Source organism: Anolis carolinensis, chromosome 5, assembly GCF_035594765.1.
Source record: "Anolis carolinensis isolate JA03-04 chromosome 5, rAnoCar3.1.pri, whole genome shotgun sequence".
Lineage (NCBI taxonomy): Eukaryota > Metazoa > Chordata > Lepidosauria > Squamata > Dactyloidae > Anolis > Anolis carolinensis.
Window position 1 is genome coordinate 104,501,395 of NC_085845.1, and position 15,402 is coordinate 104,516,796.

The 15,402-nt window shown below is 37.4% G+C and overlaps 1 protein-coding gene across 1 annotated transcript in view; it reads left to right on the top strand.

The window, feature by feature from the left end:
* stx18 (syntaxin 18) overlaps window positions 1-15,402 on the top strand; it is a 61,579-nt gene that overhangs the window by 40,630 nt on the left and 5,547 nt on the right. Inside the window, exons 2-9 of the mRNA XM_003224147.4 lie at window positions 3,257-3,324; window positions 4,940-5,055; window positions 5,141-5,218; window positions 6,499-6,565; window positions 7,503-7,615; window positions 13,101-13,189; window positions 14,041-14,099; window positions 15,094-15,163. Coding sequence (XP_003224195.1) covers window positions 3,257-3,324; window positions 4,940-5,055; window positions 5,141-5,218; window positions 6,499-6,565; window positions 7,503-7,615; window positions 13,101-13,189; window positions 14,041-14,099; window positions 15,094-15,163 — 660 coding nt within the window. The remainder of the gene's footprint in view (window positions 1-3,256; window positions 3,325-4,939; window positions 5,056-5,140; window positions 5,219-6,498; window positions 6,566-7,502; window positions 7,616-13,100; window positions 13,190-14,040; window positions 14,100-15,093; window positions 15,164-15,402) is intronic.

Sequence of the window (15,402 nt, forward strand, 5' to 3'; positions counted from 1 at the left end):
CATTTATTTATTACATTTATATCCTGCCCTTCTCACCCTGAAGGGGACTCAGAGCAGCTGCATGTACATACAATATATTGTATTATTAGTATAGCACAATATTAGCATTATATATTACTATATTGAACTATACCACTATACTGTAATATAGGTAATATACAACATATAATTAATATTATTATATGGTATTATTAATATTATATTGTATAACATTATAATATTATTATCAATATTACATGTATATACAATATATTATATTATTAAAAATGATTTAAAATATTATATTATAAAACTGAGGGCAGGGGCCAGGTAAATGACCTTGGAGGGCCGCATCCGGTCCCCGGGCCTTAGTTTGGGGACCCCTACTCTACTGTAATAGAGAAACTAGATCAAAACCTAAATATGTTTTCCTTGCCACTTATAACTATAGCCAAATCTAAGCATTTCAATCAGCTTGATTTGTGGACATAAAGCAATTGTACTGTTACCCTTAAATAATGGGAAACAATGGTGTTGACTGAAAGATAGGTTTTAAATATTAATAAATAGTGTACACTGATTTAAATAGAAGACACCAACGAAACCGGCTCAATCTCCCAAGAAACTTGCATATTGGCATAATATTAAAATCATTGTTGCCATCTAGTGGCTACTTCTTCTGTATCAGGATGTTACTGAACTGCATTTTAATTTATAAGTGCATTATCTGTGGAATTCATCCCCTTGTGAATAAAAATGTTAATAACAATTAAGATATTAATAATGAATCACAGTAGATATATTTTAGCGTTGCCACACCCTTTTTATTTTCTTTTGTCTCATCGAAACTGACATGCTTTCTATTGAAAGCAGCTATTTTTTCTTAGAAAAAAAGCTGCTGTGTGTTCAATGCTGACTTTGTCAAAGAGCTTCTGAGCTCTGAGACAATTGCCTTTAAAACCCATCAAGGAAAAAGGTGGGTCCTGTTAATTGAAACTGTGGGGCCTGTTTTAATCAATATAACTTGCTTCAAACATTGAACTCCACTGTTATCATTGTCTCTTGTTTTGGTTTGGGAGAGGCTGAAATTTCCACTCACTTCTCAGTTCCCAACATCTGAGCTAAGGCAGGGATGGATCCTTGGAATTTACACTACGAGTCTCTAGATCAGTTTCCCATTGCTGCTCTAGAGTCATTACGGCTTGAAAAACCTTAATAATTGTCAGTTACTACTCAGAACATCACTAAACTAATGGATTTCTTTCCTTCATAAGCTTGAACCAGCACTAGTAGCTTTCACCAAAATTTGATATAAATTAATGATATGCCTTTCTGAAAATTAATGTTGATTGACTTTCAGCTGTTTTTAACATAATATATACCTCTATTAAATGGCATTTCATTATGGGAGATCAGGCTACTCTCACACACCTGAGAATGAAAATTTATGCCTGGAATAGAGACACCTTCATCTTTATCAAATACACAGGATCAGCTAGAACATGCTTGCAGCTAATATCAACAAACTGTGTGGTGAACCTTTGAAATCAGCATTTCTCTGAACTTATCTGCAATCTTCAATTTGACCTCAACCAAGCTGTCACAGAAATAAAGAAACTTTCAAGAATATCAAGTTGCTTTAGTGCAGGGCTCCTCAAATGTTTTAAGCAGAAGGACAGTTCACGGTTCTTCAAACTATTGGGACCAGACTATAGTTTGAAAAAAACACGAATTCCTATGAACATTTCACATACCTCATTTGTAGTGAGAAAAATGAAAGAACAACACAGTATTTAAAATGAAAAACAATTGTAACCAACATAAACTTACCAGTGCTTCAATTAGAAGTGTGGGCCTACTTTTGGCTGATAAGATAGTCAAGTTAATTAAAATTGTCGTCGTTGTGTGCTTTCCAGTTGTTTCAGACCTAGGACAACCGTAAATCTAAAGTTTAGGGCAAGGGCCAGTTAAATGCCCTTGGAGGCCGCATCCAGCCTGTGGATCTTAGTTTGGGGCCACCTGCTTTATTGATTCTTCTTTAGCAGACATGTGGATCCAAGAGCATAGGACACAGATTTGCTCTGTGTCCCTTTTATTGAAAACAGGCCAGCTTTGATAGAAATTGAACAGGCTTAGGAATTCTTGATTGCCCCACACTGGTTTTCACGTCCTATTAAGTTGTAACTGTTCTCAAGTATTATGAGTGCAAGGGTTGTAATTCTGTAAAGAAAACTGCTAAATGATAACTATGTTTTCTTAAGTCAATTGCTTTGGTTGATGAGAGAGAGGCCTAAGCTCATCTGTCTTAGTGGGGTTACCATATATATATGTCCATCTCATGTATAAACCGAGAGCGGCTTTTGAGGCCAAAATGATTTTGATATGATAAGTCATTTACTAGATGTGGAAAGCACCAATACCATCTCAGAGGACTGGCTATCCTTTGCCGCTGCTGTTTTTCCACCCAGGTGTTCAAAAAGGCCAGACACAGCACCATGGTGGAAAGTGTAGAGGAGGTCAGCACTTCTTTTAGGTTTTACCAGGATGGACTAAGGCCTCTTCTACACTGTCCCTATATCCGAGGTTATGGTTCCAGATTATCTGCTTATTACTGATTATCTGGCAGTGGAGATTCATATAATCCAGTTCAAAACAGATAATCTGGGATCAGATCCTGGGATATAGGACAGTGTAGAAGGGGCCTAAGCTCTTGCCTTTCAGCACTTTTCTCAGAGAGTGAAATGGTTTCTTTTCTTTTTTTTTTATAAAAGTACAGCGCTCCATGCAGTCATGCCGGCCACATGACCTTGGAGGTGTCTACGGACAATGCCAGCTCTTCATCTTAGAAATGGAGATGAGCACCAACCCCCAGAGTCAGACATGACTGGACTTAACGTCAGGGGAAACCTTTACCTTTACCTTTTTACAGTGCTCACATTGATTCATGTCAATGTTAACCCGTGTTTTTGGGGTTGACTTTTTGACTAATATTTCTAGACCAGTGGTTCTCAACCTGGATTCTCCAGATGTTTTGGCCTTCAACTCCCAGAAATCTTAACAGCTGGTAAATTGGCTGTAATTTCTGGGAGTTGTTGGCCAAAAACATCTGGGGACCCCAGGTTGAGAACCACTGTTCTAGACTTATACATGAGTGCATATATAGAATAGTTGGAATTGAGTGTGCTTCATAAATAGGGCGAATACTACTTTTCATGCCCAGTTGTGTTATTTTTGTTCATTAATAATTTCATTTACACATATTAACTTGTTTTTGTAGGTCAACAATATCGGGAAACTGAAAGATTTTCTTCTGCAGCACAGGAAAGACTACATTAATACCTACAGGTATGTGTTGTCATAGGAATAACAGAAAATCAGACACCTTGCTGGAAAAGAAAATTGAACATATGGATCTGGAATACATTTGGGTAATCACAGGAGCAGTTGTCCAAAAGTAACTTTTCCAAGCTCTCCAACCTGAGTCTTTAAAAAAACGCCCCCTATGCCATATTTCGAGTCCAGTTATTCAAAATAGTGAATATGTGTTAATGGGATAAGAATACTAACTTGGATAAACAAATGCTCTAGTTTGATTGTTGCATAGTGTTTTCAAATTAGATATATTGTGACAGAACGAGATGTCTATTAATATATGGGTTCGACTTTTAGGCCTCTGCCATTATACTAAAGAGTTACTGCCACCGGGTGTATCTGAACCTCAGAAACCAGAACTCTTAAAATTCTTGGGAAATGACTTAAACTCGTTTCAATAGATTGGGGAACAACTAGTCCAACCCAAGCTCATACACATGCTTCCATCAACTAGCTCCTCACTTTCCCCCCTGTACTTTGCATGCTCCTTCTAAATTTTTCTTTATCACAGACTGTCTTTAAATATCTTTTGTTGCCACAGGGTATCAAGATTTAAAAACTCTAAAGTGCATCAAATATTTACTTAAAATTGCTCATCAGAGGTCTTCAAATTTGCAAAGAAAGGAGCAAAATATTTTTATTAGTATGATTCCTAATAATGATACTTAATAATTTTAATTGATTGATTGATTGATGAGAAGGCTGGTGCTGCAATTCAAATTCAAAATCTCACAAGAAAATGCTTGAAGAGTTCAGTGGTAATACTGCCACCTTTCATGGAATTCTGTCTCTCCCCCCCCTCATTGAGCAAGCCACATGTAAAATTCCTTTTTGCCACCAAGTGGCAGTGTTCATCTAACAGAAATAAATTATATTGCTTCTTTTATTATTTATATTGATCTCTATGAATTACACAGCTGGTTCATAAGAACAAGTTGTGTTAGATTTTATTAGTTTTATCTGGTGGAAGAAAACAAAAGTAATACAATGCCAATTGACTTTAGGCTAGGGCAGTGGTTCTCAGCCTGTGGGTCCCCAGGTGTTTTGTCCTACAATTCCCAGAAATCCCAGCCAGTTTGTTAGGATTTCTGGGAGTTGAAGGCCAAAACATCTAGGGACCCACAGGTTGAGAATCACTGGGCTAGGGGATATTTTAATGAAATTTCCACTTAGCCATGAAGCCCATATAGTGTATTGTGTGACCAATGTTTAATAATATTCAACAGCAACTTAAAATTAAGTGTTAGCTGGTTCTCATTTTGTATTTTCCTTTCGGTTATGTGTTGTAAATATATATATCTACAAAAATGGTTGAATTTGGAATTGTATGAAGGACCTCATAAGGGACAGAGACTGGAAAGTCATTCTTTTAGTTGTAAAATAATGTTCTAGAACTGAGGTAAGTGAGCAGATTTCATTACTATAAATGAACTAAGAGTCCCCTCGGTGAGATAGGGTGGGGTACAAATAAATTATTATTATTATTATTATTATTATTATTATTATTATTATTATTAAGACTATCTAAGAATGAAATCTTCTGCATAGATTTTTAAAATAATAAAATTAACATGTTGTTTTCTTTCAGCCATGCTATGTCTGAATTTGTGCGAATGACTGACACTGAGCGAGATCAAATTGACCAAGATGCCCAAACATTTATGAGAACGTGTGCTGATGCAATTCAGCAACTTAGAACAGAAGGTGGACAGATTTAAATAATACACAATTTTAGCAGCTTACTTAAGGAGGTCTGAGAAGAATAATGTTTTGTATCTGTTTATTTTAGCTCACAAAGATATTCATTCTCCACAAGTGAAGCAACACAGAGAAGCTGTCTTGGATTTCATTGGAGACTATTTAAAAAGTATTCTGTTTTATTTTTCTTTAAATGATAGCCTTTGTGTTTGTAGTGTCTTCCCAGAACTATTTCTGATTTAAATCTCAAAATATGTTACTATTGTCACCATTGTGGTAGAACTTTTAAAAGTGTTTCTATGTTGTGCATATTAAATCAACTGAGTTTCAGGACTTCAATGCAGAAGATTCTGTTACAGTGAAATTTAAGATCATGCCTTAAGTTTCATTGTAACAAAAAGGTCTATCATCCCTCTTAACGTCTCACTAAACCAAACCAGAATATGAAAGAGGGGTGATAACATATAATAAAACTTAAAATTGAAAAGCTACAGCGTAGCTTTAAATTAACTTTAGAAAGGAAAATTAAGAATTGTCTAGGTTCGGGCAACTTGTTGAACCAACATATCTTTGACAAGGCACTAAAAAAAGAGTCTATATTGCTAGAAAACTACAGATGATAGAAGTTTGGATCAAGTAAGTCAATGGATTCAAATGTAACAATATTTTGCTTTTTCTCCAATGATTATATATATATATATATTAGGTATCCTGCTTTCTCTATATTCCACAAAAGTTACTATTAACATGCAGCTAGTAGCAGCAGGGTATTCAATATCCCATAATGTAATTATAAACATTTATATATTTTTGTTCTGCCATCTATATCAAAATATATCTGACTAGAATACAAATAAAACCCGTACAAATAGGTTAAAACAATGTAAAACTATACAAATAATTTTAATAGACTAAAACGTGTTAAAATAAGTTTAAAAGATTAAAATAGTTTTAAACCATGTACGTAGCGCTGGAAGTCAATCAGTAAGGCTTTAATAAGTAGTCATATTTTACTTGATGCCCAAGGCCCCATCTACACTGCTTTGTAATGCAGATTAACAGGCTTATATGGCAGTGTAGACTCATATCATCAATTCAGTTCAATCTGCATTATATGGCGGTGTTGATGGGGCCTAAACAAAATAAGGATTAACACTAACCAGGCCTCAGTGGACATATATTTGGATTGTTGCCAGAAATAGATCAACAGTCAGGGGAGCTGTGGCAGAACAAGGGAGATTTCTTATTATCATTTGTAACAGTAATTAAAGATTGATCTTCCATGTCCATAAGCAGTGTATCTTTAGTTGTCAGTTGCTGTAAGAAACAGCCAAGTGTTCTGGCAAGCTTGTGAGTCAAAATGCTGAACTAGAAGCAGTCTAGTAAGATAGTTTTTATCTTCATGGGTACTGTTTTGTCTTGCTTACATTACTTTTTCACATTTAACAGGAGTGTGTAAGCTGTATTCAGAACAAAGAGCTATTCGAGTTAAGCGAGTTGTTGATAAGAAAAGATTGTAAGTAATACCCCTTATAAATTAAAGACCTTGATCTTGTGTTTGAAGGGCTAATCAAATGTGTAGGCACACTACTGATCTCTCTTCCATTTCTGAAATTATATCAACATATGCCCAGCGTTGGGCCATCTATCTAAACTATGACAGAGATTTTAAACACTCTGCTACTCACTGTGCTACAGAGAGAGAGCAGAAGCAGTTAACCAAACAATCTTAAATTTCTTTGTGTTACTACTTAGCATTTTTCTGGAATAAACACTCTTTTGTTTGAAGTGCTGCTTGGCTGTTTTTACAATACATCTCATGTCCTCTATATCCCTGTCTTTCTGACACTCAGACTCCTATAAAACGATAATAACAAAGACTTTAGGGTGTTTTATGGTTTCCAGGCTGTATGGCCGTGTTCTAGCAGAATTTTCTCCTGATGTTTCACATGCATCTGTGGCCGGCATCTTCAGAGGATCCAGCAGCAGATGCGGGTGAAACGTGAGGGGGAAATGCTGCTAAGAACACGGCCGTGCAGCCCGGAAACCACACAGCACCTCAGTGATTCTGGCTGTGAAAGCCTTTGACAATACAACAAATAAATTATTATAACAGTTGATGAATTTTCAAGCATTCATAATCTATTACAAAATTTAACTGTCCTTTTTATAAAATTACAAGATACTCTGTATATTGATGTTTTGGAATATACTGAGAAAGTTCAAGATGGCAGCATAGCAGTATCTATTATATCGGATTACAGAAAGCAATGTATGCATCATAGCCACACAAAGAAATGGTGTGATTATATTACCGTTGTCTTGCAATATGACATGACAAGTGGACAGTATGTAAACATAGTCAGAAAGTATTGTAAGCAAGGCTATGGGTATCAGTTTGGTGTAGCGACAAGTGATTATCAGTACTTTCTTTGTATATTTTATTCCCTTAGATCCAGGCTTGAGCCTGAACAGAGCAATAAATCCAAAACAAGTTCCTCTGAAACAACTGTCCAAACATCTTCAGATGAACTGGAGGAAAAATCTGTTTGCGAAATCAGCAAAGGTGACATTTCTCTCCAGACTATCTCCAAGTTCCAAGTTTTGGTTTTTTGTATGCATGCAAGCTTCATGTTATATCAAAAACCACAAGTTCCAAGGTTTTTTGTTTTTTGGCATAAAGGAGGGGTACATGGTGGGAAGAGCAGAGCCAAGCTCTATAACAGTGGGAGCAAGTGCTGCTGCTGCTTTTGATAGTGTTTTAGACCCCTAGTAGGTATCTAATCCACTCACACTCACAGTTTTTTTAGCCAATTATGCCATATACTTACTAGACTACAGATCAAAGGAACAAATAATACTTATTTTCCATTTTATTTGGTCCTAAATTATATAACATTCTGCCCTAGAAACTCTAAAAGTACAAATTAAGTTCTAGTTATAAGTTAGTTTTCTATATGTCTTAGACCTGCACTGTTATTTAGGAAATATAAATTGATTTAAATGGCCTTTATCCGTGCCATTTAAAAGCCTTACATTTAAGAGAGTGAAAAATCAAGAAGGCAGAGTGCTAGAGAGGCAGGAAACAGATATAATTAGTGTTTCAGCAGGGAGACTTATTTAAATTTAGGGAACTTAAATCAGGAAGACTTTTGCTGATGCTTTTTACAGCAAAAACATCTCAGCAATGACCTGGGCCCATCCACACTTCCTAATAGTTCTTTTTCCCACTTTCCTTTATCACTCAGCATACATACAGTTGGCCCTCAACTTTAATGGGCTTTATTTCCTTGGATTTGATTACTTTTGTGTTTGTAGCCTCTGCTATCCATCTCCAAGCCTCACCCACTGCATGATGACACTACTGACTAAATCTCCTGCAGCGTCGCCCTCTGTCTCTTGAGGAGAAACAGTGTTTTAACTGTTGCAAATTTTAAGAATTTGTGTTGTTAATCAACCAGCTGTTGTTAATCTCATTAACCTGCATACCTTGTACACCTACGGTGCAATAAGGGTCTTTTGACCATAATAAAATGTTGCTGTTGTTGTTGTTGAGAAGAAAGAGAAGAATGCTAACACTAAAAGAGATTTTTGCATTAGCTGTGGCAGCTTGTCCTCCTCTTCTTCATCTCCTTTCACACCAACAATAATCCACGGTGTGCATGGGATACAACTGAGGTGGTTTCTGTCTGCCACTCACCTTTTAGTTCTCAGTAACCACTCACTTTCTCTCTTGCATTCTGATGTGCTGGGTTAGCCATGCTTAGCACATGTGCCATGCAGGGATCCCCTCCATCCCACACCATTCACTGGGTGCATCAGCCCCCTGCTGCCTCTGCCCTCTCAACATCCAGTGATATGATAAGACAAGGCCAAATCCTGTGCTGTGAAAAATTTAAAAAGCTGCTAAATCCATTTTCTCCATGCCTCCCTCACTTCACTACTGAGTGGGGAAAGAGGAGGCATTTGCAGAAACAAAAGCAGCAGCAATTAGCGGGTAAAGTGACACATCTTGTTTTTCCTTCCGCCAGACAAGGAAAAGCTGCCAGAATGAGGGGGAATCCAGCATGGTTGTGTCTCCCTCTACCCCAGGCATCCTCAAACTGCGGCCTTCCAACTTGCAGAAGTCCTAGCCAGCTTGTTCAGTGGTCAGGAATGCTGGGAGTTGGAAGCCCAAACAGTCAGAGGACCACAATTTGAGGGTGCCTGCCCTAACCAGTCCTTTTATTCACTGGAGGCATCCTTGCACCACTGGGCAACATCCTTATAGACGGCCAATTCTCTCACTCCAGAAGCGACTCAAGTTGCTCATGACACAAAAAAAAAACCACTGTGGAAAATAAAAAGGTTCTAACTTCCTCTCTCCCACACTCTCCACTTGTCCGGCAGAAGGAGCAGCAAGAAGCTGCTGATCATCAAGTCTGCAGATGACATCAAATTGGTAGGGATAGCTAATACTCCCAAAACACAGTAGCAGAATTCAAATGATCTTAACAGATTAGAGTACTGGTTCTCAACCTGTGGGTCCCAGGTGTTTTGGCCTACAACTCCCAGAAATCCCAGCCAGTTTACCAGCTGTTATGATTTCTGGGAGTTGAAGGCCAAAACATCTAGGGACCCTCAGGTTGAGAACCACTGGATTAGAGAGATGGGTCAAAACTAACAAAATGAAGTTCAACAGGGACAAATGCAGAAAAAATGAAATGCAAAGATACAGAATGGGGGATGCCTGGCTCGGCAGCAGTAAGTGGGGAAAAAAATCTTGGAGTCTTCATGGACAACAAGTTAAACATGAGCCAACAATGTCATACGGCAGCTTAAAAAGCCAATGGGATTTTGCTGCATAAATAGGAGTCTGGTGTCTAGATCATGGAAGTCTTGCTACCCCTCTATTCTGCCTTGATCAGACCACACCTGGAATACTGTGTTCAGTTCTGGGCACTGCAGTTTAAGGGAGATGTTGACAAGCTGGAATGTGTCCAGAGGAGGGCACCTAAAATGATCAAGGGTCTGGAGAACATGCCCTATGAGGAGTGACTGAAAGACCTGGGCATGTTTAGCCTGCAGAAGAGAAGTCAAGAAGGTGGAGTTAAAGCTTGTAGACTGGTAAGAGAGGCACCGGAAACTGAGAGCAAGGTGGAGATTTTTGCAGTAGAAGCAAAATTCCTATAGCAAAATTCCTATTTGACTTAAAATGTCTTTCTAGTGGTTTTTCCCCCCACTTTCTTGAGGATCCTGCATCCTCAGCCCTGCAAAAATTGAGACTCGACTACCTGCAGCAGATATCTATATATATAAAAGAGTAATGAAATTTCGGCCTAGGACAAAACAAAACTCCACATCCCAGAAACACTAAACTTGGCAGCACAACCCCTCATCCATCCCTCTACGTTCATACAACAAAAAGAAAAGAAAAATAAAGTCCTAATTAGAGGGAGATGAATAATTGTTTTTATCCAATTGCTGCCAGTTAGAAGGCTAAGCTCCGCTCACTTAGTCTCCTAGCAACCCACTCAGCCCAGGGGACAAGCAGAGTTAGGCCTCACTTAGGCCTCTTCCACACTGCCTATAAAATACAGATTATCTGATTTTAACTGGATTATATGGCAGTGTACACTCAAGGCCCTTCCACACAGCTATATAACCCATTCATAATCTTATATTATCTGCTTTGAACTGGATTATCTTGACTCCACACTGCCAGATAATCCACTTCAGTGTACATTTTATCCAGCTGTGTAGAAGGGGCCTCATATAATCCAGTTCTAAGCAGATAATATAAGATTATAAATATACAGTAGAGTCTCACTTATCCAACATAAACAGGCCGGCAGAACGTTGGATAAGTGAATATGTTGGATAATAAGGGATTCAGGAAAAGCCGATTAAACATCAAATTAGGTAATCATTATACAAATTAAGCACCAAAACATCATGTTATACAACAAATTTGACAGAAAAAGCATTTCCATGTGCTGTAATGCTATGTAGTAATTACTATATTTACAAATTTACCACCAAAATTTTACAATGAATTTAAAACACTGACTACAAAAACATTGACTACTAAAAGAGAGACTGCGTTGGATACTCCAGAACATTGGATAAGCGAATGTTGGATAAGCGAGATTCTACTGTAATATGAAATAATTACTGTGGTAGAATAATACAGAACAATATAATCTCTAAAACCAGGACAGTAAATAAAGAGCAACACTCTGAAAGCAGGGAAATTGAAAGATCACAGGTTTGAATTGGGGGAGCGGAGAGAGCCCCCACTGTTAGCCCCAGCCTCTGCCAACCCTAAAGTTCAAAAACATGCAAACGAGAGTAGATGAATAGGTACTGCTCCGGCATGCAGTCATGCCACATGACCTTGGAGGTGTCTAAGAACAACATCGGCTCTTCGGCTTAGAAATGGAGATGAGCACCAACCCCCAGAGTCAGACACGACTAGACTTAATGTCAGGGGGAAACCTTTACCCTTTACCTTAACTACCACCAATTCCTCAATACTTTATTTCCCATACCACCATACTTCGCCACAGCAATGTGTGGCCGGGCACAGCTAGTTAATTCTAAATGTATTGTCTGCTCATCAAGACAATAAACACATCAAGATAGCCAACACCAGCTTGTGTCAGTCAAAAGAAGTAATCTCTCCAAACACCCACACACAGTCTGATTTTTCAGCTCCCCATACCTAATAGATACTAAGCTTTATGCTCAAACGGAGAGTGCTAACTGCTGTGGTTAGTTGTAAGGTGAATTGTGTCCCCACCTCTGAAACGAAAATAACCAGAAATAGAGATCAGTGCTGTTTATTTATTTGCTGCCTCCCATTAAAGTGAATGAGGATTATTAATTAATACAAGAAAAAGTAAAGAACCCTTGCTTGCCATGTTGGGGCAAAGAATACATATCTTCTTTCTCCTCTGAAGCATCTTCTGTCTGCATCATGTGGGCCCTCTCTTGGGAAGAGCCTAGATAAAAGAACAGGTTAGTCCTCCTGAAATTGCTGACAACCAGAACTGCTTCATTTCTGCAACACAGAACCCGTTTCTACAAACATTAATGCACCCACTGAAATGTTTCATGCTTCAAAATGTTTTTTTCATCTGTATTTCATGCAGAATAAGCGGTGCTATAGCAACAGAAACTGTGTTGGTGCTGAGGGAAACCACTTCTGTGAGCTTTCCTTGCCTCTTCCTAATTTCTCTTGGTTACCTTTCCTAGTGATGAGAGGACTGAATATAAGTGCCATGTGTTATTAGCACTGGTAGGCCTTCAAAATAATTGGTTCCTATGGGATAATAAAAGTGCTATTTGTTATTCCTTTATTATACCTTAAGTTGGCTTTTTTTTCCTATTTCCTGAATATTGTAAAGAACCATAGATGAATTGTCAAAAATTTAAACTTCATAAAGCTTTCTGCATAAAGCAGTGTTATAGCTAAAGCAAAGTTGGATATATCCTACAGTTTAACCAAAATGATCTGATCATTCTGTAATATACTTTTAGGGTTCTATTGCAGTACAGCTCCCCACAGTTTATCTTGCACAGCTTTGGTTTGCAGAATTTTATCACCTTTTTATCCAAGTGAAAGGGAACGATAAGCCTGGGTTATACTCGTAGCATTGGTCCATTCCATACTGAAAAACACTATTAATGTACACACTGGTACCACTTTCCCTTCCCATATTGGTTACAGCATTGAGCATCCAAAAATTAGCTTTTAGTTTATTAAAATATGTGATTGATGACATGTGATAGAGAAGAATAAGTCCTGAAATACCAAAAGACAGCGCGGTAGTGAAAACTAGATATTGATCTTCAGCATCTATTTCCATACTACACGAACTTGTAGCAAATAAAATGCTTCCCCTTTATTTACTTGTCTTTTCCAAAGACTAGGCAATCTTGACTATTTAAGCTTTTCTTGGTATCAATTAAAAAGTATAAATGTGATATAAAGAATTGTCTCATTCTTTAACTTGAGACAAATATATTTACAAGGAGTTATATTTACAGTGAGTTTTTTCCCTTTACAGATAAGAATGTGATAGATGAACATGCTAATTTTGGACTTTGGGGTGATAGCAAAGGAGAAGATGAGCTTTCACCTGAAGAAATTCAAATGGTAATTTTAATTTAAATTACTTACCTTGTTCACTAGTGAACCAGACTTCTGACTATTGAATATATATCGGTAATAGGCACAATGCACACATCGGATCCCATGATTTTTCTGTCAAGAGTTTCCTGCACATGGCACTTCTATTTGCTTTCCCAGTTCTTGCTAATTGTATCAAATAAATACAATTTACTTTTTAAAAATAAATAAAATAGTAGAGTTTCAGAAAACTGGAAAGATTATAGTTGCCTTGGTTTTTGGGGGTTTTTTTCTTTTAAGTGGAATTGGATTTCAGTAGGTGTCAAATCTAGTTGAACCAAAAGGGATTCCTTTTAATCAACATCTAATTATTAGACAAAGAAAGCTAGCGGTTGTATTGCAGGTCTAACATTTCTGCTACATGTGATGCAGGCTTGCTTCTCTTTTTATTGTGCATAAAGAGATTTCTCAGATTGATACATACTGAAAAAAATCACTCAAATTAAAAAGTACTTTCTATTTTGTTTTCATCACATGTATGGAATCTTTCATGCCAGATTAAATATAGATGATATGGTATGTCAATACAATAGTTAATGCTGCTTTTCTGCTAGAGTGTGGGACAAGTTGTGGCAGTCTGTGTTCAAATTTATGTTCGCCCATTAAACCCAATTGATGCCTCACCCCAAACCTGTCTCACAAGGGACAGCATGGGGAAAACCTGAAAGGCAAAATACCATGTGATTGCTATAATGTGATGAAATGTAAACCAATGCGGAACTATTAATAACACTGTGTGCATCACCTTTTGTACCTTTTGCTACAAGGAGGATGTTTACAAACTTGAAAACTTAGATTGTTTTTATTTCTGTTCCCAGTTTGAGCAGGAAAACCAGCGTCTTGTTGGTGAAATGAACAGCCTGTTTGATGAAGTGAGGTATATTTTTTCCTGTGTGCTTCTCCTTTGTATGTTGTTATGAACCTTGAAACACCTTATCAGTTGCTGTCCAATCTATTGTCTTTATGTAGAAGAACAATCTCCATTTCTTTTTGAACATGAATATACCATTAGGTATGGCATTTTATAGTGGAGAACTGTCAAGTGCTCTTTACATGTCTTGCCGTTACACATATCCGGTAATCCTGTCACTGGGTTTTCTTGGCAAGATGTGTTCAGAGCTTTCCTCTGCAGCTGGGAGTGTGTGGCTTGCCTATGGTCACCCATTGGGTTTCCATGACTGGACAGGGATTTGAACCTTGGTCTCCAGAGTTATAGTCCAATGCTCAAACCACTATGCCAGCTCTTAAGTGCCAGTTTATACTGAATTAATTAAATTAGTTCAGTCAACTGTATACACTCCTTTCTCCTGTACTTTCCTTCTCTCCTCCATCTTCCATTTTCCACATCACAATAAAAACCATTTATTGTTGACCTTCTGAATTAAAGCATATTTTAGCTCATCTGTCTTTCTTGATTTGTACATCTTCAGTCTCTAAAAATGTATTGTATGATGTATATACTTTAGTCTACACCACTGCTTCTTAAACTGGGTCCCGACCCCAAATGGGGACCTGGTAGCTCAATGTTGGGGTCAGGAAAAAATTGGCAACAGTAAGAGTTTCCTGAATTTACACAATTCTGCTTGTAACAACATGTACGTAGTATTTACTGTGGACTTTGCAGAAAATGCCTCAAGTATAATCACAAAAAGGAAAATCAGACTTTTTAGCAAGCCTTGCAAATGCTGATTTATTTTCCGTAAATGTTTGATTTTTATACCTATTTTATATGCCTATATACCTGTGGTCATGAAAGAAATTCCTCGGCTAGAAAGGGTTTTTTAAATGGAAAAAAGTTTTAAAATCCCTGATCTATACAATGATGAATTATTGTTCTTGCAAAGTGTGGGTTTTTCTGTTTTTTTTAATAGACAAATTGAAGGGAAAGTCGTTGAAATATCTAGGCTTCAGGAGATATTCACAGAAAAAGTCCTACAGCAGGTAAAAACAACATATTTAATTTTATTCCCTTTCCACTATATGAATATATATAAAAATCACAGTACCATTAAAAACAAAGTTGGAATTTTGGTGAGTGTGGATCAGAGGTAAGTAACCTGAGGCCATATAGTGTTGTCAGACTATACTTGTCAGCATTGATTGATGGACATTTTGGTCCAACAACATATGGGAGACAATAGTTTGCTCACCCTTGTCTAAATGATCGAGTCCAAAGAAAC